Source organism: Salmo salar, chromosome 28, assembly GCF_965601325.2.
Source record: "Salmo salar chromosome 28, fSalSal1, whole genome shotgun sequence".
NCBI lineage: Eukaryota > Metazoa > Chordata > Actinopteri > Salmoniformes > Salmonidae > Salmo > Salmo salar.
In genome coordinates, this window is record NC_138318.1 from 44,084,066 (window position 1) to 44,111,203 (window position 27,138).

Consider the following 27,138-nt stretch of genomic DNA (forward strand, 5'->3'; position numbering starts at 1 on the left):
CACATCCTCTGAAATGACCAGCAGCAAGGAAACCAAACGGTACAACATGGGGTCATCAAGACTGCATGTCTTGATAGGGCCCTGTTTTTTCCATGACCTTATCAGGAAGAATAAACTAGTTCCTAGAGTTTTCCTGACAAGGAAAAATGAACTAGACAAGGGCCTGGAGTTTTCCTTACTACATGCATGATTGTACTGTGCATTGCAATCTCACATCTCCACTCACCTCCTCCAGTTTGTTGGCACAGTACTGGATCCACTCCAGATAGACGTTACAGAAGCTGGCCCTGGTGACACCCTGGAGGCAGTGGACATAGTCCTCGTCTATCTTAACGCTGAACACGGCCGGGTCTCTCTCTATGTGGTGCCACTTGGTGTAGGACACCAGAGCCTTCGTGATAGAGGGATCCTTTATCCACGTCTGCAGCTTCAGGGACTGGATCAGGTAGTAGATTATGCTCTAGAGGTGAAACAAGAGGGAATAAGGATTGATGATGAAATATATATTTTTATGGCCTACTCCTTGCAAAGGTTTTGAAGCTCAGCAGTTAAGCTCAGACATAATTGCTTTTCAAATAAAAGCAGTAATGAATTACAAAGATGTTAAAAGTATAAAAATAAATTAATATTAAACTGCTTAGATCATAGGTTAAACTCAAGTCTTTGTCTGTTACATTTCCATAAGAAGTCAAAAGGTATACAACCTTCAGATAGTAGCTGATAAGCAGTTTGCGCAGGTCGTACACCTGAAGCATGGTGGCAGCGTTGTTCTCGCTGATGCTGTAGCCCTCCAGCAGATACTTGGTGGTGGTGACCTCCCAGGCCAGCCATCGCAGGTTGAAGGCCGCATTGCAGGACAGGACGTGTGGCAGGTGGCCCGGCTCACAACAGCAACAGGAATCGTCCTCCTCCACCCCCTCAGTGATGGCCTCTACCTCCCTCTGCTGGCAGTATGTACCTGGGGAGGAGAAGGGAAAAGGAGATACCTAGTCAGTAGCACAACTGAATACATTCAACCGAAAGGTGTTTTCCGCATTTAACCCAACCCCTCTGAATCAGAAGGAGAAGGACCACAGACCATGTTAATGGTGATTGTACATCTGTGGTCGAGATGTGGGGCTTATGATTATTAGAAAACAATTTCAAAGAAAATTTGAATATATATATACACTGCTCAAAAAAATAAAGGGAACACAAAAATAACACATCCTAGATCTGAATAAAGGAAATAATCGTATTAAATACTTTTTTCTTTACATAGTTGAATGTGCTGACAACAGAATCACAAAAATAATCAATGGAAATCCAATTTATCAACCCATGGAGCTCTGGATTTGGAGTCACACTCAAAATTAAAGTGGAAAACCACACTACAGGCTGATCCAACTTTGATGTAATGTCCTTAAAACAAGTCAAAATGAGTCTCAGTAGTGTGTGTGGCCTCCACGTGCCTGTATGACCTCCCTACAACGCCTGGGCATGCTCCTGATGAGGTGGCGGATGGTCTCCTGAGGGATCTCCTCCCAGACCTGGACTAAAGCATCCGCCAACTCCTGGACAGTCTGTGGTGCAACGTGGCATTGGTGGATGGAGCGAGACATGATGTCCCAGATGTGCTCAATTGGATTCAGGTCTGGGGAATGGGTGGGCCAGTCCATAGCATCAATGCCTTCCTCTTGCAGGAACTGCTGACACACTTCAGCCACATGAGGTCTAGCATTGTCTTGCATTAGGAGGAACCCAGGGCCAACCGCGCCAGCATATGGTCTCACAAGGGGTCTGAGGATCTCATCTCGGTACCTAATGGCAGTCAGGCTACCTCTGGCGAGCACATGGAGGGCTGTGCGGCCCCCCAAAGAAATGCCACCCCACACCATGACTGACTCACCGCCAAACCGGTCATGCTGGAAGATGTTGCAGGCAGCAGAACGTTCTCCACGGCGTCTCCAGACTCTGTCACGTCTGTCACATGAGCTCAGTGTGAACCTGCTTCATCTGTAAAGAGCACAGCGTGTCATTGGCGAATTTGCCAATCTTGGTGTTCTCTGGCAAATGCCAAACATCCTGCACAGTGTTGGGCTGTAAGCACAACCCCCACCTGTGGACGTCGGGCCCTCATGGAGTCTTTTTCTGACCGTTTGAGCAGACATATGCACATTTGTGGCCTGCTGGAGGTCATTTTGCGGGGCTCTGGCAGTGCTCCTCCTGCTCCTCCTTGCACAAAGGCGGAGGTAGTGGTCGTGCTGCTGGGTTGTTGCCCTCCTACGGCCTCCTCCACGTCTCCTGATGTACTGGCCTGTCTCCTGGTAGTGCCTCCATGCTCTGGACACTACGCTGACAGACACAGCAAACCTTCTTGCCACAGCTCACATTGATGTGCCATCCAGGATGAGCTGCACAACCTGAGCCACTTGTGTGGGTTGTAGACTCCGTCTCATGCTACCACTAGAGTGAAAGCACTGCCAGCATTCAAAAGTGACCAAAACATCAGCCAGGAAGCATAAGAACTGAGAAGTGGTCTGTGGTCACCACCTGCCGAACCACTCCTTTATTGGGGGTGTCTTGCTAATTGCCTATAATTTCCACCTGTTGTCTATTCCATTTGCACAACAGCATGTGAAATGTATTGTCAATCAGTGTTGCTTCCTAAGTGGACAGTTTGATTTCACAGAAGTGTGATTGAGTTGGAGTTACATTGTGTTGTTTAAGTGTTCCCTTTATTTTTTTGAGCAGTGTATATTGTTTTTTTTTAAGAAACTTGTAACATTCAACACAGTCAAGATATTCCCCATATCAGTAGAGTCATCATAGCCACAGAGTACCTACAGGTATATATAGTGCAACCGGAAAATATTCAGACCCCTTGACTTTTTCCACATTTTGTTAGGTTACAGCCTTATTCTAAAATGTATGAAATAGTTTTTTCCCCCTCATTAATATACACACAATACCCCATAATGACTAAGCCAAACAAGTTTGAGAAATGTTTGCTAATTTATTTTAAAAAAAATGAAATATTACATTTACATAAGTATTCAGACCCTTTACGCAGTACTTTGTTGAAGCATTTTTGGCAGCGCTTTACAGCCTCAAGTTCTCTTGGGTACAACGCTACAAGCTTGGCACACCTGTAATTGGGGAGTTTCTCCCATTCTTCTATCCAGATCCTCTCAAGCGCTGTCAGTTTGTATTGGGAGCATTGCTGCACAGCTATTTCCAGGTCTCTCCACAGATGTCCGAGCTCTGGCTGGGCCACTCAAGGGCATTCAGAGACTTGTCCCAAAACCACTCCTGCGTTGTCTTGGTTGTGTGCTTATGGTCGTTGTACATTGCTCCGTTCATCTTTCCCTCGATCCTGACGAGTCTCCCAGTCCTTGCCGCTAAAAAACATCCCCACAGCATGATGCTGCTACCACCATGCTACACCGTAGGGATGGTGCCAGGTTTCCTTCAGACGTGACGCTTGGCATTCAGCAAACTCCAAGCAAGCCGTCATGTGCCTTCTGGCCACTCTACCATAAAGGCCTGATTGGTGGAGTGTTGCAGAGATGGTTGTCCTTCTGGAAGGTTCTCCCATCTCCACAGAGGAACTCTAGAGCTCTGTCAGAATGACCATCGGGTTCTTGGTCACCTCCTTGACCAAGGCCCTCCTCCGATTGCTCAGTTTGGCCGGGCAGCCAGCTCTAGGAAAAGTCTTGGTGGTTCCAAAGTCTTGGTACCCTTACCCAGATCTGTCCTCGGCACAATCCAGTCTTGGAGCTCTACGGACAATTCCTTCGACCTCATGGCTTGGTTTTTGCTCTGACATGCACTGTCAACTGTGGGACCTTATATAGACAGGTGTGTGCCTTTCTAAATCATGTCCAATCAATTGAATTTACCACAGGTGGACTCCAATCAAGTTGTAGAAACATCTCAAGGATGATCAATGGAAACAGGATGTACCTGAGCTCATAGCAAAGGGTCTGAATACTTAAATTATAAATAAATTATATTTGTAATACATTTGCAAAAATTTCGAAAAACCTGTTTCCAGTTCGTCATTATATTGTATTGTGTGTAGATTGCTGAGCATTTTTTTTAAATGTTATCCATTTTGTTACGTAACAAAATCTAACACTCAAGGGGTCTGAATACTTTCCGAAGGCAGTGTAGGTGTATATGGCTCTGGGTGTGGTATAGTGCTCCTCATTGTGTATTAGTCAGTATCTGACCTCTGAACTCCAAGCCTCGGAGCTGGAAAGTGACCAGGCCATTGCCGATCTCGATGAGGTGAACGAAGGCGTTGAGGTAGTCAGAGGCCAGGATGAAGCAGTCCCCAGAGCTGTAGTTCCCCCAGCGGCCCAGCATCAGGTCACCACACAGAGAGTGCTGCAGAGAGCGCGTCAGATACTCATAGAAGATGGAGTTCAGGTTGTTGTCGTCACATCCTGGAGGAATAAAAGTTTATGTAAAATACACTGATTGACATGACCAACAAAACAACATGTATTAACCATGAGAAGATCATTGTCGAGTTGAGAAATTCGAAATCAGCTTCTCTGGTTAATGTCAATTAGGGAGGACAGCATGATCATATTTATTAAATAAATAATATTTTACCTGTCTCTTTATCAACCTGAGATACCAGTCTGCTATTGGAGTTGTCAATACGTTTGGTGCTGCAAAATGGTACCAAACCAAGATTAGGGAGACAGTACATTCATTTACATACAACAAACAAAGTCTAACATACGAGAATTCTGGTTTCTTCTTAGGACCTGTGTTAGTTATAGTTAAAATAGTTATATAAATCCTCAACAATAACTCAGTAACTGGAGTAGAGGTGCTAAACTCTATGTGGCTACGCCTAGACCACTTCGCTGTCAGCTGAGTGTATGACATCATCTCTGAGACGGAAATGTCCTTATATGGATGTCAACAGGGGCTCTAGGAGGCCACTTGCATATTTTCTGAGTAGATTAGAAACGGACTAACATTTAATTATTGACAGTGACCTCACTCAATGGTTTGGTCATAGACAAACTGATTTGGACGTCCCTCATCCCCCTCTCTATTGATAATGGACTTTCCCTTGTCTCATTTCTGAGGCTGGATAGATGGGTGGCCGTCGACATACTGTGGTGGTTTAAGGGAATATTGCGAGATTCAGACAATAAGCCGTTTTTCTACTTACCCAGTGTCAGATGAACTCATTTGCTACCGTACCTGTAGACTTTCAGTCATTGCTCTAACACTAGTTAGCATTTTCTAGCGAAACTACCTTTAACTTCCTTCATACTGCATGCAGAAACATAAAAATGGTATCCACAGGTTCATCTGACTCTGGGGAAGTAGATAATCTTACAGTATCCCTTTAAAGTAAGTGCTTTAAAGGGCTTAATGGTGCTTTCTCTCATGCTGCGGGCGATGAAAGGTCATTACTTGTAGTTCCTCTCCCAGAACTTGACGGGCCGCGGGTAGGAGGTGATGAAGATAGCGCTGCCCAGGAAGGGGCTGAGGGGGGTGTAGAAAAGAGTTGTGATGAACGTCTGCAGCAGCAACATGGCTGAGTCTGAGCTGCATCATGAAGGAGAACCCCCACAACCAAGGAACAACCATCAGGTATCAACAGATTTACCATACTCACATACCTGCTGTCAAATTCGCTGTCACAGTTTCAGTCAGAGCAACGTCAAAACATGTGGAAGCATGTGTAGTTCATACACACGTCAAAACCAAAGGATACGGGGCACAGCGAAGGGCTGAGCGAACGCGTGGAAGGCACTGCCCCATGCGATCTGCCACGGTGCGATGTAAACCATGATGAAGTTGAGCTTGTGAAGAAGATCGCTGAGCTGTAGAGGAACAAACACCTGCTGTGAGTCACTGACAGACAACAAAGACAGTTCTTTTTTAGATTCTAAAAATAAATCCAAGATAGTCAAAAGAAAGAAGGCCACTCTACATACGGAGCAGCTGTGTCTGCTGCTTCACAGACCCCGAATAATACTACTGTACATGTTTTTAATCAATTGTAGGAAGTTTGGGAACCGCAAACATAGTGAGTTGCATTCATTTCCTTATTTTATGGTATTCAGAGGTCGGGAGAGTGTGTACCAGTCTCTAGTCACATCACAGACTGACCTTGTGGAAGACAATGGACATAATAAAAAAGTCCAGCAGAAAGGTTTCAGAGGCTCTGCTGCAGTCAAACTCGAAGAAGACGATAGTGAAGATGAGAGTGACGAACTGGAAGCTGGGATTGCAGAAGGAGGCGCGGAGGAGCTTCATCCCAGCAACTGTCATCAACAAGACATCACAGCTGGAGCGAGACACAGAGACCTGAGCAACTCAGGCGCACAGACGGGACACAGCGGAGCAAAGCAAAGGGGTGACATGGAGGGGGAGGGAGGCAGGGGAAACAAATGCACCAATACTAGCTAATACTGTATATACATCACACTTTCTTCCCTAGCAAAGGTCATGCATAGTGACTGACAAAGTGATATTTCTTTGATTGATGAAGGTACTCAGGGTTTTGTTGCACCTCCAACATGCACAGAGGGGAGTGGTGGAGACCAAGGTTATTATAGTAAACGAAAACTGACATTAAAATGAAAACGAATCATGAAAAAACTCATTTTGTCAACGGAAATAAAATCATTAACAAACCTGTTTGAAAAACTAAAATGATACTGAAACTATTATCTTTGACTCGAAAACTACCTCAAATGAAATAAAACCATCATGAATTATTTCCTTTTTTTATTTTTTACTTTGGGCAAAAATCTAATGGGTTTTTCAAGCTTATTTCTAATGGGGTTTTTAACCTCTGAATCTGGCAGAAAAAAAGCTGCCAGTAGGTGGCGATGTTTCAAATAGGCCAAGCATCACTATCTATCACTAGTTAACAGGGAAGACATCTGCCACTTTCTAAACACTAAAACTGAAACTAAATAATATCAAAACAAAATAGCTTTTAATCCAACTCAAACTAAGTAAAAACTAGTAAATCAGGATGAAAGAATAAGAGAAATAAAACTATAATAACCTTGGTGAAGACTATATAGTATAAACCTATGTGGAACTGTGTTTCTGTAAAATGGTTTCCCCAGGTGCTACAGTACATGAAGTTTGGCATTTTAAGTTAATCGAATAAGTGGGACAGAGGCAAGTTTAAAGTATTTCACACTGTCTATCTGGAAAAACATTAACTCTACAGATTGTCTAAACAAACTGGTTTTAAACTGAAAATGGTTCTTAGAAGACCTGGGTCAAATATTTGATTTAGTCTCGGTACAATGGAACCACTGGAATAGTTCCAAAAGTGGAAACCCCAAGCTAAACCCAGAGCTCCTGAAAAACTGGATTTGTTCTGACATTTGTGATTTATTGTTTCTAGTGTTTGATTATTATAATATATGTTAGAAATTTTTTATGCACTGTAGGAGCAAGTAACACAATCATTTCGCTGCACCCTCATCTGCCAAACCATGTATGAAACCAAAAAACCCACTGTAACATCTGCCAAACTGTGTATGTCACCAATAAACCCTCTGTAACACCTGCCAAACTGTGTACGTGACCAATAAACCCTCTGTAACACCTGCCAAACTGTGTCTGCTTTCAATAAACCCTCTGTAACACCTGCCAAACTGTGTATGTCACCAATAAACCCTCTGTAACATCTGCTAAACTGTGTACGTGACCAATAAACCCTCTGTAACACCTGCCAAACTGTGTATGTCACCAATAAACCCTCTGTAACATCTGCCAAACTGTGTACGTGACCAATAAACACTCTGTAACACCTGCCAAACTGTGTACGTCACCAATAAACCCTCTGTAACACCTGCCAAACTGTGTACGTGACAAATAAACCCTCTGTAACACCTGCCAAACTGTGTACGTGACAAATAAACCCTCTGTAACACCTGCCAAACTGTGTACGTGACAAATAAACCCTCTGTAACACCTGCCAAACTGTGTATGTCACCAATAAACCCTCTGTAACACCTGCCAAACTGTGCATGTGACCAATAAACTTTGATTTGGATTTGTTTTACTTTCAGTTTGACCCAGGTCTGGGTCTTGGTGTCAGGCAAAGGAGGGAGTATGTGTTGAATTTGACCCAGGTCTGGGTCTTGATGAAAGGAGGGAGTGTGTGTTGAATTTGACCCAGGTCTGGGTGTCATGGACAGGGACAGGAGGCAGTATGTGTATAGGAGAAAGGAACTCACTGGATGCCTAGCTTCTTGCGGTGACTGAGTAAGAAGCCATCATTGGTGAGAGCACTCAGAATGATGGCTGGGTAAACAACGTATTTCTCAAAACACAGCAGGCCAATGTACAGACGCTCGAACCACATCAACTGAGCAGTGTCTGGAAAATGAAATCAACTTTAATCACAAAACGTAAGAGCTGTTCATTATATTTGCAGCATTTGACACATCTTTATAGTCCTTCTTGGCATGTGAATATGGATCAATGACTACACTGCATGCCTTAGTTTTGGATTTTAAGAGGGGGAATGAAAACTGATATAAAATGGGAAATAACCTAAAGGCAACCTTATACCAAGATGAAGGCACAGGCAGGAGGTGGCCCAAATAACTGGGCCCACATATGTGTATAGAACTATAGGCTATTAAATGTAGTGTTTCATCAAATGTTCTATAAAATATGCTACAGAGACATATGCTAGAGAGACACAAAAGGCCTACTGTAAGAAAGACACATTGTGTCAGAAAACATTTCAAACATCCAATAAATAAGCCAGGACTGACCTCTGGGCTCATACTGGGAGTACTCATTGCTCTTTAGTACTGGGTGAGAGATCCAGAGCCAAGGGTGGTGCTTCCGTAACTGAGGTATGAGATAGTGGATGACAAAGCCCACAGTCCCTGCCAGAGCATACAGTACTATGGTCACAAAGGGCTGTGGAGAGAAAGGGAGAGAAGGAGAAAGAGGGGGAATGAGAGAGAGAAAAAGAGAGAGAGAGAAAGTGGGTGAGAAAGAGAGAGGGAGAGATAGAGAGAGGGGGGGAAAGAGGGAGAGAGGGAGGGGGAGAGAGAGAGAAGGGGGAGAGAGAAACATAAATGGGGAGAGCAAGGGAGAGAGGGAGAGAAAGAGAGAGGAAGCGAGAGGGAAAGATCGAGAGAGGGGGAGATGGGGAGAAGAGAGGGAGCGAGAGAAAAGAGAGAGGGGAGAGAGAGGTGGAGAGAGAGGGGAGAAAAAGAGGGAGAGAAAGGGGCGAGAGAGACAGAGGGAGAGAAAGGGGGAGAGGGAGAAATAAATGGGGAGAGAAAGGGAGAGAGGGGAGAGAGAGGAAGCGAGAGGGAGCGAAAGAGGGGGGAGAGAGGGAGAGAAGGAGAGAGAGGAAGCGAGAGGGAGGGAGAGAGAGAGATAGAGGGGGGAGAAAGGGGAAGAGAGAGGCAGAGCGAGAGAGAGAGAGCGAGCGAGCGAGCGGGGAGAGAACGGAGCGGGGAGAGAAAGGAGGGGGAGAGAAAGGGAGAGAGAGAGAGAGAGAGAGGGAGAGAAGGAGCGCCAGGGTGGTTGACTGAATACCAAACCGATGCAAAAACATTTTATTTACGACAGCACAGTAATTATTTCCTGATGAAACAACATTGTTTTATGACGCAAGACATTTATGACACATAGTTTAGGGATGGTGTTTGGCAGTAGGAAACCCACCTTTAGGGACAGGAAGACAGTGCTTGAAGTAATAGCAAAGGTTAAAATGTAGGCAATGGAGCAGACCACAAGATCCGAAAGAAGAATCTCCTTCTGCAAAAGCCAAATCAAATCATCCAATATCACAACGGAATGTAATAGTGTGTTAAAGTCAAACTAAAACGGGGGACAGCGTTTGAGTGGAACAAATCCATTTAGAAGTATAGGAGACAATGCAAGTCTCTTGACTTACCACTGAATTCATGAGCTTCTCAGGAAGAGGGTCCTTGATGTCTTCTGAGTCTTCCCCCTCTTCCTCACTGTCCACAAGAGTGGGCATGAGTTTGGACTTGATCAGAGACCTGTCGTGGTCAACAAAAGAGAATGTCTTTGCACCACCACCTCTCATAAAGTCAGCATGTTAGCAGGCATTACATTAGGAGGAGGATTAGGCAGCTTACATCAGTACAGTCGGGTCGCTGTTCTGCCCACTCAGATGGTAGGAGAGAACCACCAGCAAGCCACAGAACCCAGAGAACAAGGCTGGGGTGTGCTGTTCATCCCAGGGCTCCTTCAGAATAGAATAGAATCAAATAGAAATTATGATAATGGCACCTAGGCAGAACATCTATTTAAAAATGTTGATGGCCAACCATCCTCCATAAAAACAGAGAACTGCAAATGGTTGCCTCATTCAGGCCTAATATTTGTAAGGATGAATATGGACACATTGCTTTCCTGCAGGCATAGTGGCATACCTTTTCCCATCAGAGAGCCTTCTTAAGGCTATTTACAATGTTTGACTTAAACCCGTCTTACCAGCAGTTTGGAATACTAAATCATCACCCAAGCAGAACAGTGCTTTCACTAGCCTGGAGGAAGAGAGAGCTGCTACCCAAAAAGCTATTTGATTTCTCATGCTTGACTTAGCTGCCTCTGCAGCAAGAAACTGTTCTGTCGCAGTGCAAAGCATATCCTGCACGTAATCATATACACACACACACGTCTTTACTCAACAATGAATTCAATCCTACCTTCAGAGCTCCAAAACAGAACCCGTACAGCAAAGATAATGCCGTCAGACTACGGAATATGCTGTACACTGCTGAGTGGAGTCCAGTTGCAGCTGACACAGGAAGTGGATACACAGGCATCAGGTTGAGACGTAAGACTTTGGTGGTACAGTATGCATTAGTTCATGATATTATGAAGATCAACGTTAACAGAGAAGAGAGTGCTACTCACCTGTTCCACCAAAGAAATGAATGTCTATTTGTTCTAGCAGGTAAATCATAAAAGTGTTGATTTGTGGGAACAGGCCAAGGAGAAATGTGATAGGAAAGCAGAAGGTGAGGCCTGTGGAACATGAAACAGACAGGACTTTACAACTAAGTGTAAGGTTTGTCGTATTAATGGGACCAAAACGCAGCGTGAATGTGTATACTCATCTTCTTTTATTGAGAAGGACCGTGAACACTGAACAAAATAACAAACACCGACGAAGACAGTCCCGTAAGGCTAAACACTATACACGGAACAACTACCCACAAACACAGTGACAAAAACCCCTTACTAAAATATGGCCTCCAATTAAAAGCAACGAAGAACAGCTGCTTCCAATTGACGGCCAAACCAAAAACCCTGAACATAGAAATAGACTAAATAGACACAGACATAGAAATATACTAACATAGAACATAGCCCCAAAAAAACCGAAACACACTAAACAAACACCCCCTGCCACGCCCTGACCAAACTACAATAACAAACAACCCCTTTTACTGGTCAGGACGTGACACTAAGATTTTATCATGAAAAAATAAAAAAATAAAAAAATAATACAAATAATTTCCTTGAGATGACTGGAAATGGTCATAGAAAGGATTTACTGTATATGACTTACCCACTAAAATGTCTCTCAGGAATTTGAGAGCATCTGCTAATACTATCGGAATGCCATATACAGTGGACACAGGCAGGTCCTTCCTTCTTAACATCTGTTCCAGAATCCAAATAAGGCCACAGAAAATACAGAAATAAGCTGCCCGGCTGTAGGCAACAATTTGATTGTGTCCCTGGAAAACACAAGAGGGGACAGAAATGAAACCTTGAACCGTCTACTTGGAAAAAACGTGGATACTAAACAACCAGAAAAAATGTATCTTCACACTTTTAGAATACAGTATGTTCCACTTAAACTCACATGTGTTGGCGAGGCTGCATCAGGTTGCACACTCTGTAAGACAAACAATTTGTTCCAAGCATTATTAATGTGACTAACTGATACAGTCAATGACTGACAGAGAAATGTTTCCATCAGTAATGTGTCGGATAAGAAGTACTTAGCTAAAGTGAAATGGGTGGGGCAGTGAAATGGGCGGGGCAGTGAAATGGGTGGGGCAGTGACAATGGCATGGTATTATCACACCCTATCACCAATCTGAATTCTGTCAACACAGATAAGCAATTGTTACGGTTGATTAGGCCTTATCCCTTGTTACAAAAATAGATACCTTCCTTACCTTTAACAACGAGTACTGGCAGCTAGCTATGACCATGCAGAACTGGAAAACCCAGATGTCTTTGAAGCAGCCGTGGTTGAGCAGGATAAACCCCAGGAAGGCCACCAGGAAGGCCAGGAACACAGCCACTATGTTCTCCACCACATCCTGGTTCCTAAGGGCAAAATCTAAGTAAAGTCTCCGTCAACCAGTTGATCAATCGCTGAGAGATGGAAAAGGAAAGATAAAATTCTATCTTACCTGTCCAATAGCGCCAACAAGGTCAGCCGGTCATACAAGATGTTCACCCACTTCCCAGGAAAAAGCTTAAGCTTGTAGTACAGCTTAGGAGAAGGCTTTTCCTGTGTGGAGGTCTCTGACGACTCATCGATCGAGTCCTCCTCCTGTCAGAGGTGCAATTCAGGTTGCAGTGTAAAAGCGATCTCAATAACACTTGAATTTAATCTTTAGTCATAAGGGTTACATAACATTGACATAATAGATGAAACTGTCATGACTGTTGGTTTCAGCTTATGACAACTGACTACACACTGTCAAGGCACAGATAATGTTTAGATCAGTTCTCATACAGCTACAACATTTCAGTAATAATCATCAGTGCATTTCACCCAGTGTATTTCCTGTCCATCAATCAACTTCCAGCCATGTGCAGCTGGCATTATATCCCTTAACGGCCATCCGATAACTCAAACCTGGTGTGTGCGTGTGTATGTTTGCGCGTGTGCATGTTCTGTGAACCATATACTGTGAATTAGCTGCTGAGAGGGACGGTGAGCTATGTGATGTCTGAGCCAGGCAGACAGACACTGTTCAGCTCACAGAGTCACTAGGTTTGAAGCAAGGTTTGAAATGATGATGTTTTAGTAAAACATGATATCTGTTTGGACTTCTTGCGGTCAATTTGCAGTCTACAAATGATTTGTAATTATGTTCCGGCCCGCTGACCATCCACTCAAGAAACAATCTGCCGTGGCTGAATCCCTGCTATAGTGTGATGAATGGCCAGCACTCTGATTTGCAGTGCTGAGTCAGACCACTGCTTGGCCTTGGCTGTCTGCGCCCACTGTCTGGGACGAATACTGGTTTATGGGTGGAGTGGGAAGGAGAGGGGAGGGGGGGGGGGGGGTGAAGGGGTGGAGGATGGGTAACGTCACTTGGAAGATTTTGTGAGGGGGAAGGGGAGGAGGAATGGGTGGAGGGCAAGAAGGGAGGGGGAGAAAGGGGTGTGGTCACCTGAAAGATTTCGGGGTGCGTTCTCCGAGGCCGGAGCCTGTGTGCAGGGATGATGCGGCGCTGGAAGGGGCAGTCTGTGTGTGGGCCCGCCAGCTCGTCCTGGTACTCCGAGGTGGAGGAAGTGGACAGGAGATCACTGGGTACACGACAAGGACGACATGTAAAGGTACCTGAAGTTTTAAAATACTAAAATGTCAAATATGGATAGAACACAACAAGAACTTTATACAAATATTACATATCAAATAAAAAAATGTACCACATGTTGCCTGTGATAAGTTCAGCTCCAAGGGGTAGGTTTAGCGCTCTCTCAGCATACAGCTTATGAGGTCTGTCTCCTTGAATAGAGATCAGAGAGAACTTCAAGTTTAAAACACCTACCTGATGTGACATAAGTCATATGCACTATGTTATACAATAGCTGGGCAATAATAGCACAGACAATTCACTACTACATTATCCAGGGTTTGTAACGAGTTTGTAGTCTTCAGTGAATTTACGTCACACCACAACATTTTGCACTTACTGTGGACTGTATGGAAAGTATAGGTGTCCTCCTTGTTAGTGGCCTCTGGTCTGCATATGACCTGGAGCATGGAGCTCTCTGACTGAGATGTTTGGGAGGGCAGGGAGTCGTAGTCTGGCTCTTTATCCTGGTCTGTCTGGGGACTGAGAGTAGAGGACAAACTGTACAATGATCAAAACATTTATTCATTTACAATAAAGATCAGATTAAAGAACAAAAGAATGTCAATTGTGATGATGGCCTTAAAATCTAAGAGACATTTGAAAAGGTTTACCTGTCTGGAGACACAATGGGGATCTGTGTTTCAGGGATGGTGTGGAGGGTTTCTGTTGTGGCCAGAGTTTTGGGAGGGATTGGATGCTCCTGTTGGCTCTCTGTCTCTGTGTTAGCGTCAGTGACGTCCTCTGAAAAAACAACTTCCCTTTTCAATTTTACCAGTAAAAACACAACAGAGACAATAGCTTCTCTGATAAAATGTTGTTTACATTTTAGCAGACAGTCTTATCCAGAGCCACTTACAGAAAAAACAGAAATACCTTATTTACATAAGTATTCAGACCCTTTGCTATGAGACTCGAAATTGGGCTCAGGTGCATCCTGTTTCCGTTGATCATCCTTGGGATGTTTCTACAATTTGATTGGAGTATACCTGTGGCAAATTTGATTAATTGGACATGATTTGGAAAGGCCACACCTGTCTATATAAGGTCACACAGTTGACAGTGCATGTCAGAGGAAAAACCAAGCCATGAGGTCGAAGGAATTGTCCGTAGAGCTCCAGGACAGGATTGTATCGAGGGACAGATCTGGGGAGGGGTACCAAAAAATGTCTGCAGCATTGAAGGTCCCCAAGAAAACAGTGGCCTCCATAATTCTTAAATGAAATAAGTTTGGAACTACCAAGACTCTTCCTAGAGCTGGCTGCCCGCCAAACTGAGCAATCGGGGGAGAAGGGCCTTGGTCAGGGAGGTACCAAGAACCCGATGGTCACTCTGACAGAGCTCCAGAGTTCCTCTGTGGAGATGGGAGAACCTTCCGGAAGGACAACCATCTCTGCATCACTCCACCAAGCAGGCCTTTATGGTAGAGTGGACAGATGGAAGCCACTCCTCAGTTTGGCACCGCTCATCACCTGACTAGAGGTCGACCGATTAATCGGAATGGCCGATTAATTAGGGCCGATTTCAAGTTTTCATAACAATCGGAAATTGGTATTTTTGGACACCGATTTGGCAGATAAAAAAATAAAAAAATGTACACCTTTATTTAACTAGGCAAGTCAGTTAAGAACACATTCTTATTTTCAATGAAGGCCTAGGAACGGTGGGTTAACTGCCTTGTTCAGGGGCAGACGACAGATTTTTACCTTGTCAGTTCGGGGATTCGTTTTTGCAACCTTCCGGTTACTAGTCCAACGCTCTAACCACCTGCCTTACATTGCACTCCACGAGGAGCCTGCGTGGCAGGCTGACTACCTCTTACGCGAGAGCAGCAAGAAGCCAAGGTAAGTTGCTAGCTAGCATTAAACTTATAAAAATCAATCAATCTTCACATAATCACTAGTTGACTACACATGGTTGATGATATTACTAGTTTATCTAGCGTGTCCCGCGTTGCATATAATCGATGCGGTGCCTATTAATTTCTCATCGAATCACAGCCTACTTCGCCAAACGGGTGATGATTTAGCACTGTCGTTGCACCAAACCTAACCATAAACATCAATGCCTTTCTTTAAAATCAATACACAAGTATATCTTTTTAAACCTGCATATTTAGTTAATATTGCCTGCTAACATGAATTTCTTATAATTAGGGAAATTGTGTCACTTCTCTTGCGTTCTGTGCAAGCAGTCAGGGTATATGTAGCAGTTTGGGCCGCCTGGCTCGTTGCGAACTGTGTGAAGTCCATTTATTCCAAACAAAGACCAGAATTAATTTGCCAGAATTGTACATAATTATGGCATAACATTGAAGGTTGTACAATGTAACAGCAATATTTAGACTTAGGGATGCCACCCGTTAGATAAAATACGGAACGGTTACGTATTTCACTGAAAGAATAAACGTTTTGTTTTCGAAATGATAGTTTCCAGATTCGACCATATTAATGACCAAAGGCTAGTATTTCTGTGTGTTATTATGTTATAATTAAGTCTTTGATTTGATAGAGCAGTCTGACTGAGCGATGGTAGGCAGCAGCAGGCTCGTAAGCATTAATTCAAACAGCACTTTCGTGCGTTTGCCAGCAGCTCATCTCAATGCTTCAAGCATTGTGCTGTTTATGACTTCAAGCCTATCAACTCCCGAGAATAGGCTGGTGTAACCGATGTGAAATGGCTAGCTAGTTAGCGGGGTGTGCGCTAATAGCGTTTCAAACGTCACCCGCTCTGAGACTTGGAGTAGTTGTTCCCCTTGCTCTGCAAGGGCCGCGGCTTTTGTGGAGCGATGGGTAACGATGCTTCGAGGGTGGCTGTTGTCGATGTGTTCCTGGTTCGAGCCCAGGTAGGGGCGAGGAGAGGGACGGAAGCTATACTGTTACACTGGCAATACTAAAATGCCTATAAGAACATCCAATAGTCAAAGGTATAGGAAATACAAATGGTATAGTGAAATAGTCCTATAATAACCTCAACCTAAAACTTCTTACCTGGGAATATTGAAGACTCATGTTAAAAGGAACCACCAGCTTTCATATGTTCTCATGTTCTGAGCAAGGAACTTAAACGTTAGCTTTTTTACATGGCACATATTGCACTTTTACTTTCTTCTCCAACACATTGTTTTTGCATTATTTAAACCAAATTGAACATGTTTCATTATTTATTTGAGGCTAAATTTATTTGATTGATGTATTATATTAAGTTAAAATAAGTGTTCATTCAGTATTGTTTTAATTGTCATTATTACAACAACAACAAAAAAACGGCAGATTAATCGGTATCGGCCCTTTTTTTGGCCCTCCAATAATCGGCACCAGTATCGGCGTTGAAAAATCATAATCGGTCGACCTCTAAACCTGACCAATACCATCCCTACGGTGAAGCATGGTGATGGCAGCATCATGCTGTGGGGATGTTTTTTTATCGGCAGGGACTGGTAGACTAGTCAGGATCGAGGGAAAGATGAACAGAGCAAAGACAGAGATCCTTGATGAAAACCTGCTCCAGTGTGCTCAGGACCTCAGACTGGGGCAAAGGTTCACCTTCCAACAGGACAAAGACCTTAATCACACAGCCAAGACAAAGCAGGAGTGGCTTCGGGACAAGTCTCTGAATGTCCTTGAGTTGCCCAGCCACAGTCTGGACTTGAACCCGATCGAACATCTCTGGAGAGACCTGAAAATATCTGTGCAGTGTGTAACGCCCTGGCCATAGAGAGGGGGTTTTTGTTCTTTATTTTGGTTAGGCCAGGGTGTTACATTGGGTGGGCGTTCTATGTTCCTTTTTCTATGTTTTGGTATTTCTTTGTTTTGGGCCGTGTGTGTGTGGCTCCCAATCAGGCACAGCTGAAGCTCGTTGTTGCTGATTGGGAGTCACACATAAGGAGCATGTTTTTCCTTTGGGTTTTGTGGGTAATTGTTTCTGTTTTGAGTATTTTCCTAACAGGACTGTTTGCTGTCGTTTTTGTTCATTTTGTAGTGTTCTCTTGTTTATTTGAATTAAAATTCTAATGATGAACACATCCTCTGGTGCACCTTGGTTCCCTCTTCCAGACAGGTGTTACACAGTGACACTCCCCATCGAACCTGACAGAGCTTGAGAGGATCTGCAGAGAAGAATAGGAGAAACTCTCCAAATACAGGTGTGCCAAGCTTGTAGCGTCATACCCAAGAAGACTTGAGGCTATAATCGGTGCCAAAGGTGCTACAACAAAGTACTGCGTAAAGGGTCTGTGTGAACCAGACTTGTGTATTTTTTATTTTTAATACATTTGCAAAAATGTCTAAAAGCCTGTTTTGCTTTGTCATAATGGGGTATAGTGTGTAGATTGATGAGAGTAAAAAAACGATGTAATCAATTTTAGAATAAGGCTGTAACCTAACAAAATGTGGGAAAAGTCAAGGGATCTGAATACTTCCGAATGCGCTGTATATGAAGAACCCCCCGTGAAGATACATTTCAGGAAAGACAGGAAACCATGCATATGGCTTAACTCACCTTCCTTCACGGCTCTGTCCCCCTCCTCTGTCGCCTCCTCTGGTGGGTTTCCACTGGCTCCCCTGGTGCTGTTAATGGACTCCAGCAGTGACACAAACTCCACAAAGTTGGACTCGTTGGGGATCTGGCCCTCCTTGGCCTCCAGGTCTGACTTAGACGAGGTCATGGTAGTCTGTCTGTTCTGTGATCTGTCCGCAATGAGGACTGCATCCTTCCCACTGTCCATGCTCAGGCCACGCACGTGTGTCCTGCCCCCCGGGCCGTACTTCCTGAACGTAGACGGGATTCGCAGGAAGCCATCTGCATCCACATTGAGGTCTGGAGGGTCGTTCTCATCAGGGTGGGAGTGAACGTCGATGCCAGAGGAGCTGTTGTCAGCTGTGGTCAACAGGGGGGTGGGGTGTTCCAGGTCTGCCTCGTTGTAATCTAAGTCCCGGCAGTCCAGAGCGGCAGAGTCAGAGCTCAACTCTTTGGTGATCTGGCCGTCTGGGCTTGGAGTCTGCAGCTGAGCAGGGTCAACCTCAGATAACGGTTCCCCTTCATTCTCTGCACCAGTATGTTCATCATCCTCAGGCGAGTCAAAGGTGATAACAGGAATTTTGATGAGGCAGTCGCCAGCAGCCCCTCCATGGTGGCCGATGACCATCTGTGCCTGGGCAGACTCCAGGATGCTCTGTTTGACCGACTCCTCCAGCTCCGCAGCCGTCTGGGCATCACAGCTCATTGTGATGATGATCTTGACTGTGTCGTTCTCGTCCAGGCGGTCTGATGGGCCAGAGTTGTCAACCAAGACAACAGCTATCTCGTCCGAGCAGTATGTCTCCTCTGGCTGGTCATTCTGAGGAGGAGGTGGGAGGGGGTCATCATGCTCCTGAATGACCTCTAGAGAGTTGTTGTTGGGGTCCTGTTGGGGCTGTTTCTCCAGCTCCTTCTGCTCTCTTCTTTCTTCATCACTCCCCTTGGAGGAGGGAAATCCCTCATCAGCAATCTCCCTATGAGCCACATGCTTCTGCTCCCCCAGCAGGAGAGGGGTGGCCTGGTCAGGGTTGGGGCTAGACAGGTCCTCTGGGGAGAGCTCCTCCTCAGGCTGCAGGCTCTCTGTGGGTTGTTTCTCCTCAGGGATAATGTCACTCTGGGCTGCAACAGATACACTAACGTTACAAAGAGCATATTGGCAGGAATTTAGACTCATAAATACCAAAAAATGACATCTCTGTCGTTACAATTTCTGCTCTTAACTAACAATAAAGGATATTAGTCTTCTCAGCAACACTTTGCAAAACCAACATGATGAGACAACATTTATTGGAAGCTGATGGCATGCTTATCTGAGCATATTTGAATTTGAATAATGTCCTAGACTAGCATAATGAGTGCTAATCAATATATCACTACATCCATACAATGCATTCCAGGAAGAACATTTCATTCTCACAGTGAGATTTGAGAATAGAAAATCAATTTCCTGCTATAGGGAATCAGACCAGTTTTAAAAACATATGAGAGTACAGTACCTTCAGAATTCTTTATGTTTTCTGATTTTGGGCACTCCTGTAAGGGCAAGAGATATGGATGATGGTGGAAAGAAAAAGGGGGGAAATGGTGCTCATTAAACAACAAAAAATGTCTATTCCATAATATATACTGAACACAAATATAAACACAGCATGAAACAATTTCAATGATTTTACTGAGTTAACAGTTCATATAACGAAATCAGTCAATTGAAGTACATTCATTAGGCCCTAATCTATGGATTTCACATGACTGGGCAGGGGTGCAGCCATGGGTGGGCCACCCACTTGGGAGCCTGGCCCACCTACTAGGGAGCCAGGCCCAGCCAATCAGAATTCGTTTTTCCCCACGAAAGGGCTTTATTACGAACAGAAATACTCCTCAGTTTCATCAGCTGCCCAGGTGACTGGTCTCAGATGATTCCGCAGGTAAAGAAGCCGGATGTGGAGGTCCTGGGCTGGCGTGGTTACATGTGGTCTGCGGTTGTGAGGCTGGTTGGGCGTACTGCCAAATTCTCTAAAACGACGCTTATGGTAGAGGAATGAACATTAAATTCTCTGGAAACAGCTCTGGTGTACATTCCGGCAGTCAGCATGCCAATTGCACACTCCTTCAAAACTTGAGACATCTGTGGCATTGTGTTGTGTGACAAAACTGTACATTTTAGAGTGGCCATTTTATTGTCCCCAGCACAAGGAGCACCTGTGTAATGATCATGCTGTTTAATCAGCTTCTTGATATGCCATAGCCATCAGGTGGATGGATTATCAAGGCAAAGGAGAAATGCTCACTAACAGGGATATAAACGGATTTGTGCACAAAATTTGAAAGAAATTTGCTTTTTGTGCGAATGAAACATTTCTGGGACCTTTTATTTCAGCTCATGAAATATTTATTTCAGCTCATGGACTAACACTTTACATGTTGCATTTATATTTTAGTTTAGTATAACAAGGGGTAGAATGTAGCTCAAGAGTAGTTAAAATGGTACACTAACCACTCCAATCAACCCAGGGTCCGTCTCTGTCTGTTTTACTGTAACCTGGATGACTGGATTCGGCCTGTTTCTGGTCAACATTGTCATGGCAACACTGTCAGGAACCGTGCTGCTTTTCCTATTTGGAAAGATGTAGAGAGTATTTGGTCATCTGTGGTAGTTCCTTTATCAAAGGATGACGTTTTTCAAGACAAAAGCACTACTTCAAACTATATATACTTTGGAATATATTGGTTATACATTTTGTTTTTATAAACATGCTCACCTTAATTTAGCTGGAAGACATGAATCTGAGGTGTTGCTTTTATTCTCTGCACCTTGGATGACATCAGAGAGACTGCTTGGGGTCACAACGTTGCCTTCATCAAACATCACATGGAGGCGATAGTTGACCATCTTTATGGTGATGAAGAAAATGGTGACTGAGGTGCAGTATATACTAAGTGCCATGGTGGTGGGCGGAAGAGCCTGAGGAAAGAACACACCAACTCCCTCAATATCTCATAAAACCAATCTTGACCAAATAATGATAATAATTCAAAAAGACTTCTTATTCTTCTTCATCACATTGGGCAGAGTGCATCCCACCCTTTCCTCAATAATATGACAAGAAGTCTGAAACATAACCCTTCATCTTGGGTGTAGACTTAACACAAGAGGAGCTATTTGAGGCTGTAATGTAATGTACAGTTGAAGTCGGAAGTTCACATACACCTTAGCCAAATACATTTAAACTCAATTTTTCACAATTCCTGACATTTAATCCTAGTAAAAAGTCCCTGTCTTAGGTCAGTTAGGATCACCACTATATTTTAACCTGTTATGGTATAGGGAGCAGTATTTTCACGGCCGGATAAAAAATGTACCCGATTTAATCTGGTTACTACTCCTGCCCAGAAACTAGAATATGCATGTAATAAGTAGATTTGGATAGAAAACACTCTAACGTTTCTAAAACTGTTTGAATGGTGTCTGTGAGTATAACAGAACTCATATGGCAGGCCAAAACCTGAGAATATTCCATACAGGAAGTGCCCTGTCTGACAATTTGTTTTCCTTCTGTTGCATCTCTATCAAAAATACAGCATCTATGCTGTAACGTGACATTTTCTAAGGCTTCCATTGGCTCTCAGAAGGCGCCAGAAAGTGGAATGAGGTGTCTGCTGTCTCTGGGCGAAGAACAGCAGGAGATTTTGTTAGTGGTCAGCCTGGGAACAGTGACACTGGAGATGCCCGTTCATGAAAATTCTCAATTTTTTTCTTTCAGCCTTTGAATGAATACAACGTCGCCCGGTTGGAATATTATTGCTATTTTACGAGAAAAATAGCATAAAACTTGATTTTAAACAGCGTTTGACATGCTTTGAAGTACGGTAATGGAATATTTTGACATTTTTTGTCATGAAATGCGCTCGCGCGTCACCCTTCGGATAGTGACCTGAACGCACGAACAAAAACTGAGCTATTTGAATATAACTATGGATTATTTGGAACCAAAACAGCATTTGTTGTTGAAGTAGAAGTCCTGGGAGTGCATTCTGATGAAGAACAGCAAAGGTAATCCAATTTTTCTAATAGTAAATCAGAGTTTAGTGAGCACCAAACTTGGTGGGTGTCAAATTAGCTAGCCTATGATGGCCGAGCTATCTACTCAGAATATTTCAAAATGTGCTTTCACCGAAAAGCTATTTTAAAATCTGACACCGCGATTGCATAAAGGAGTTCTGTATCTATAATTCTTAAAATAATTGTTATGTATTTTGTAAACGTTTATCATGAGTAATTTAGTAAATTCACCGGAAATTCACCGGTATGCTAGTTCTGAACATCACATGCTAATGTAAAAAGCTGGTTTTTGATATAAATATGAACTTGATTGAACAAAACATGCATGTATTGTATAACATAATGTCCTAGGAGTGTCATCTGTTGAAGATCATCAAAGGTTAGTGCTGCATTTAGCTGTGGTTTTGGTTTTTGTGACATATATGCTTGCTTTGAAAATGGCTGTGTGATTATTTTTGGCAGGGTACTCTCCTGACATAATCTAATGTTTTGCTTTCGCTGTAAAGCCTTTTTGAAATCGGACAATGTGTTTAGATTAACGAGAGTCTTGTCTTTAAAATGGTGTAAAATAGTCATATGTTTGAGAAATTGAAGTCATAGCATTTTTTAGGTATTTGTATTTCGCGCCACGCTCTACCATTGGATATTGGTGAGGCGTTCCGCTAGCGGAACGTCTGTCCTTAAGAAGTTTTAAGAATGTGAAATGTCAGAATAATAGTAGAGAGAATGATTTATTTCAGTTTTTATTTCATTCAACACATTTCCAGTTGGTCAGAAGTTTACATGCTACCAAATACTAATTGAGTGTATTGCCTTTAAATTGTTTAACTTGGGTCAAACGTTTCTGGTAGCCTTCGACTAGCTTCCCACAATAAGTTGGGTGAATTTTGGCCCATTCCTCCTGACAGAGCTGGTGTAACTGAGTCAGGTTTGTAGGCCTCCTTGCTCGCACACACTTTTTCAGTTCTGCCCACTAATCTTCTATATGATTGAGGTCAGGGCTTTATGATGGCCACTCCAATACCTTGACTTTATTGTCCTTAAGCCATTTTGCCACAACTTTATGCTTGGGGTATGCGTGGGTTTTTTGTCCATTTGGAAGACCCATTTGCAACCAAGCTTTAACTTCCTGACTAGTGTCTTGAGATGTTGCTTCAATATATCCACATAATTTTCCTGCCTCATGATGCCATCTATTTTGTGAAGTGCTCTAGTGCCTCCTGCAGCAAAGAACCCCCACAACATGATGCTGCAACCACCGTGCTTCACGGTTGGGATGGTGTTCTTCGGCTTGCAAGCCTCCCCCTTTTTTCTCCAAACATAACGATGGTCATTATGGCCAAACAGTTATATTTTTGTTTCATCAGACCAGAGGACATTTCTCCAAAACATACGATCTTTGTCCCCATGTGCAGTTGCAAATTGTAGTCTGGCTTTTTTATGCCGGTTTTGGAGCAGTGGCTTCTTCCTTGCTGAGCGGCCTTTCAGGTTATGTCGATATAGGACTCATTTTACTGTGAATATAGATACTTTTGTACCTGTTTCCTCCAGCATCTTCACAAGGTCCTTTGCTGTTGTTCTGGGATAGATTTGCGCTTTTCGCACCAAAGTACATTAATCTCTAGGAGACAGAATGCGTCTCCTTCCTGAGCAGTATGACAGCTGCGTGGTCCCATGGTGTTTATACTTGCGTACTATTGTTTGTACAGATGAACGTGGTACCTTCAGGTGTTTGGAAATTGCTCCAAAGGATGAACCAGACTTGTGGAGGTCGACCATTTTTTTTCTGAGGTCTTGGCTGATATATTTTTATTTTTTATTTTAATTTATTTTTTATTTCACCTTTATTTAACCAGGTAGGTTAGTTGAGAACAAGTTCTCATTTACAACTGCGACCTGGCCAAGATAAAGCAAAGCAGTGTGACACAAACAACAACAAAGAGTTACACATGGAATAAACAAGCATACAGTCAATAACACAATAGAAAAAAAGAAAGTCTATATACAGTGTGTGCAAATGGCATGAGGTGGTATGGCAATAAATAGGCCATAGTAGCAAAGTAATTACAATTTAGCAAATTAACACTGGAGTGATAGATGAGCAGATGATAATGTGCAAGTAGAAATACTGGTGTACAAAAGAGCAGAAAAGTAAATAAAAACAATATGGGGATGCGGTAGGTAGATTGGATGGGCTATTTACAGATGGGCTATGTACAGCCGCAGCGATCGGTTAGCTGCTCAGATAGCTGATGTTTAAAGTTACTGAGGGAAATATAAGTCTCCAGCTTCAGTGATTTTTGCAATTCATTCCAGTCATTGGCAGCAGAGAACTGGAAAGAAAGGCGGCCAAAGCAGGTGTTGGCTTTGGGGATGACCAGTGAGATATATATACCTGCTGGAGCGCGTGCTACGGGTGGGTGTTGTTATCGTGACCAGTGAGCTGTGATAGACTGCATCCAGTTTGCAGAGTAGGGTGTTGGAGGCTATTTTGTAGATGACATCGCCGAAGGTTTTCCCATGATGTCAAGCAAAGAGGCACTGAGTTTGAAGGTAGGCCTTGAAATACATCCACAGGTACACCTCCAATTGACTCAAATCATGTCAATTAGCCTATCAGAAGCTTCTAAAGCCATGACATAATTTTCAAGAGTTTTCCAAGCTGTTTAAAGGCACAGTCAACTTAGTGTATGTAAACTTCTGACCCACTGGATTTGTGATACAGTGAATTATAAGTGAAATAATCTGTCGGTAAACAATTGTTGGAAAAATTACTTGTGTCATGCACAAAGTAGATGTCCTAACCGACTTGCCAAAACCATAGTTTGTTAACAAGAAATGTGTGGAGGGGTTGAAAAACGAGTTTCAATGACTCCAACCTAAGTGTATGTAAACTTCCGACTTCAACTGTATGTAACATTATGCTCAAACAGCCAAAGGCGATAATGAAAAACTATTGCCTATGATGATCTGATTGACAAGTCAATGCTCCACCCATATAATGTGGTCATTTGGCTCAGCTACATTCTGAGAAGAGTCATTCGACAAGTCGACCTATCAACTTCTACAACTATTTTCTGAGAAATCAAGAGAATAGAAATGCTGGCCCTTATGAAGTGACACAATCTCACATTCTATGATATAGAGAATAAAATAAGAACTTGAAATAGAGGACAAAACTAATCTGCTTGAAAATGGCTAGTGGTGGGACAATATTACACCATTACATAACAATGACAGTACCCCATCACTTTAACATCTGCACAAATAACCAGAAGGCTTTTGGTCTTCAGAACAGTTCATATGTTGTTGGACCTTTTTTTATCAAATGAATTCTAAATAAACTATGAAACAAACTTTGTGGGCTTTTTACTAATTGAAACCACTCATTTATTTATGCAGACAAGCGGTACTATTCTGAAACATAGTAGGTCTGATAAGTGTATAGCATTCCTGCAAGATAATAGATGCAATTCCATTACGATGGCAATAAAGGGACACATTAAAGAGCCCACATCTGTTGCCCGAAATAATTATATAGGCTATCTTGACTAAATTAAACCAAAACCAAACAGCCTTCATGACCTAGGTCTACTAGATACAAATTGGCTCAAATGCGAATGAGTGCCTGCTGTAGGCTTAATATCACATCCAAAAGGGAGAAACGGTTTAGCTGTGCTGCCGCTTGTCTTTACGAACGCTGTGTAGTCAGTGTTACAATGCTTGGAATTCTCTGATTTTTCATCACTGTGGCAGACATACGTCCCAAATGCGACAATTCCATTTTCTGCCAATACAATTAATTAATAAATAAGCGGAAAAGTTTCAGTGCTGAAGATAAAAATATCGCTCTAAATAAAAAATGAGACTGGAATGTTTCTCCACGAGAACCGTGTTTGTTAAAACTAAAAGGGCTCTCCGTGATGCGGCAGCGCACTAAAACCTTATAGCCTAGACTACACAAGATCTGGGCCTTCGATTTAATTTACTCACCAAATGTAGTAATAGTGGCAACATAAGAAGGAACATCCACAAATAGAGGTGACAGGAGTTATTGAATTTGTTCTGGTCCGGGTCATGGTACCATCCTCCGGTCAATGATGCCCAAACCCCTTGACTCAAAGTCTGTACCAGTTGCGAGCCCATCCTCCTCAACTGCGATGGATTCTACAAACGATGTACCAGTGCATATGTAGCCCATTTATTACGCCTCTACCATGTTGAAAATCTAAGCCTTCAGGTTCTATCAAACTATCATTCGCGATTTACTCGCCGCATCATTCCATCCGAATGTCAGGTCTTACATGGTGGACGGCTGTCTCTAATCCTCTCTTCGTGGGTCCAAGATGCGCAGATCCTGAGAGAGCACGAGCTGTTTTAATCCTGAGAGAGCGCGAGCAGTTATACCGTGCTGCGTTACTAACACTCATATGCGGTGTATGAGCTGATCCTGAACCGAATTGAATCGACCTTATGGTTATTGACGTAATTTCCCCTTTAAAATTGACTGTAAATCAACATTAAATGTTTTTCACTTCTTTGGGACGAACATTTTAAATAACCAATGTTGATTTTTTTTTTAAAGTACTATCCTGATGATTGAATATAAAGCATAAATAGGCCATGAATCACGCAATGTCCCAATGGACAACACAGTCTCACATTCAATTCGTGCATATATGTACATAATGCATTTCAGAAAATGTGGAACGTGTCAATGACAGTAGCCTTGCAGTGATGCAAATCAAAATTAACGCATGAGTTCTTATAATAATAATAATAATAATAGGCTTACATAATGTCTATAATATACATTACCAGTGAAAAGCTTGGACACACCTACTCATTCAAGGGTTTTTCTTTATTTTTAGTATTTTCTACAATGTAGAATAATAGCGTCAGACATCAAAACTATGAAATAACACATATGGAATCATGTAGTAACCAAAAAAGTGATAAACT

General features: G+C 43.0%; 1 protein-coding gene across 1 annotated transcript in view; it reads right to left on the reverse strand.

Moving 5' to 3' along the window:
- The window catches only part of LOC106610792 (pecanex-like protein 2), a 95,711-nt gene extending 69,111 nt beyond the window's left edge, over positions 1 to 26,600 (reverse strand). The window contains exons 1-27 of the mRNA XM_014210398.3: positions 26,170 to 26,600; positions 20,876 to 21,078; positions 20,611 to 20,728; positions 19,613 to 19,649; positions 18,099 to 19,235; positions 14,213 to 14,342; positions 13,939 to 14,081; positions 13,672 to 13,750; positions 13,413 to 13,548; positions 12,420 to 12,562; positions 12,180 to 12,333; positions 11,861 to 11,893; positions 11,561 to 11,732; positions 10,903 to 11,013; positions 10,692 to 10,783; positions 10,119 to 10,228; positions 9,911 to 10,019; positions 9,679 to 9,771; positions 8,769 to 8,919; positions 8,223 to 8,364; positions 6,127 to 6,304; positions 5,729 to 5,837; positions 5,425 to 5,554; positions 4,603 to 4,661; positions 4,215 to 4,430; positions 705 to 958; positions 227 to 460 (exon numbers count right to left, since the gene is read on the reverse strand). Of these exons, the coding sequence (XP_014065873.3) occupies positions 227 to 460; positions 705 to 958; positions 4,215 to 4,430; positions 4,603 to 4,661; positions 5,425 to 5,554; positions 5,729 to 5,837; positions 6,127 to 6,304; positions 8,223 to 8,364; positions 8,769 to 8,919; positions 9,679 to 9,771; positions 9,911 to 10,019; positions 10,119 to 10,228; positions 10,692 to 10,783; positions 10,903 to 11,013; positions 11,561 to 11,732; positions 11,861 to 11,893; positions 12,180 to 12,333; positions 12,420 to 12,562; positions 13,413 to 13,548; positions 13,672 to 13,750; positions 13,939 to 14,081; positions 14,213 to 14,342; positions 18,099 to 19,235; positions 19,613 to 19,649; positions 20,611 to 20,728; positions 20,876 to 21,078; positions 26,170 to 26,322 (4,626 nt within the window). The 5' untranslated portion in view covers positions 26,323 to 26,600. The remainder of the gene's footprint in view (positions 1 to 226; positions 461 to 704; positions 959 to 4,214; positions 4,431 to 4,602; positions 4,662 to 5,424; positions 5,555 to 5,728; positions 5,838 to 6,126; positions 6,305 to 8,222; positions 8,365 to 8,768; positions 8,920 to 9,678; positions 9,772 to 9,910; positions 10,020 to 10,118; positions 10,229 to 10,691; positions 10,784 to 10,902; positions 11,014 to 11,560; positions 11,733 to 11,860; positions 11,894 to 12,179; positions 12,334 to 12,419; positions 12,563 to 13,412; positions 13,549 to 13,671; positions 13,751 to 13,938; positions 14,082 to 14,212; positions 14,343 to 18,098; positions 19,236 to 19,612; positions 19,650 to 20,610; positions 20,729 to 20,875; positions 21,079 to 26,169) is intronic.
- Positions 26,601 to 27,138: the final 538 nt, after the last annotated feature.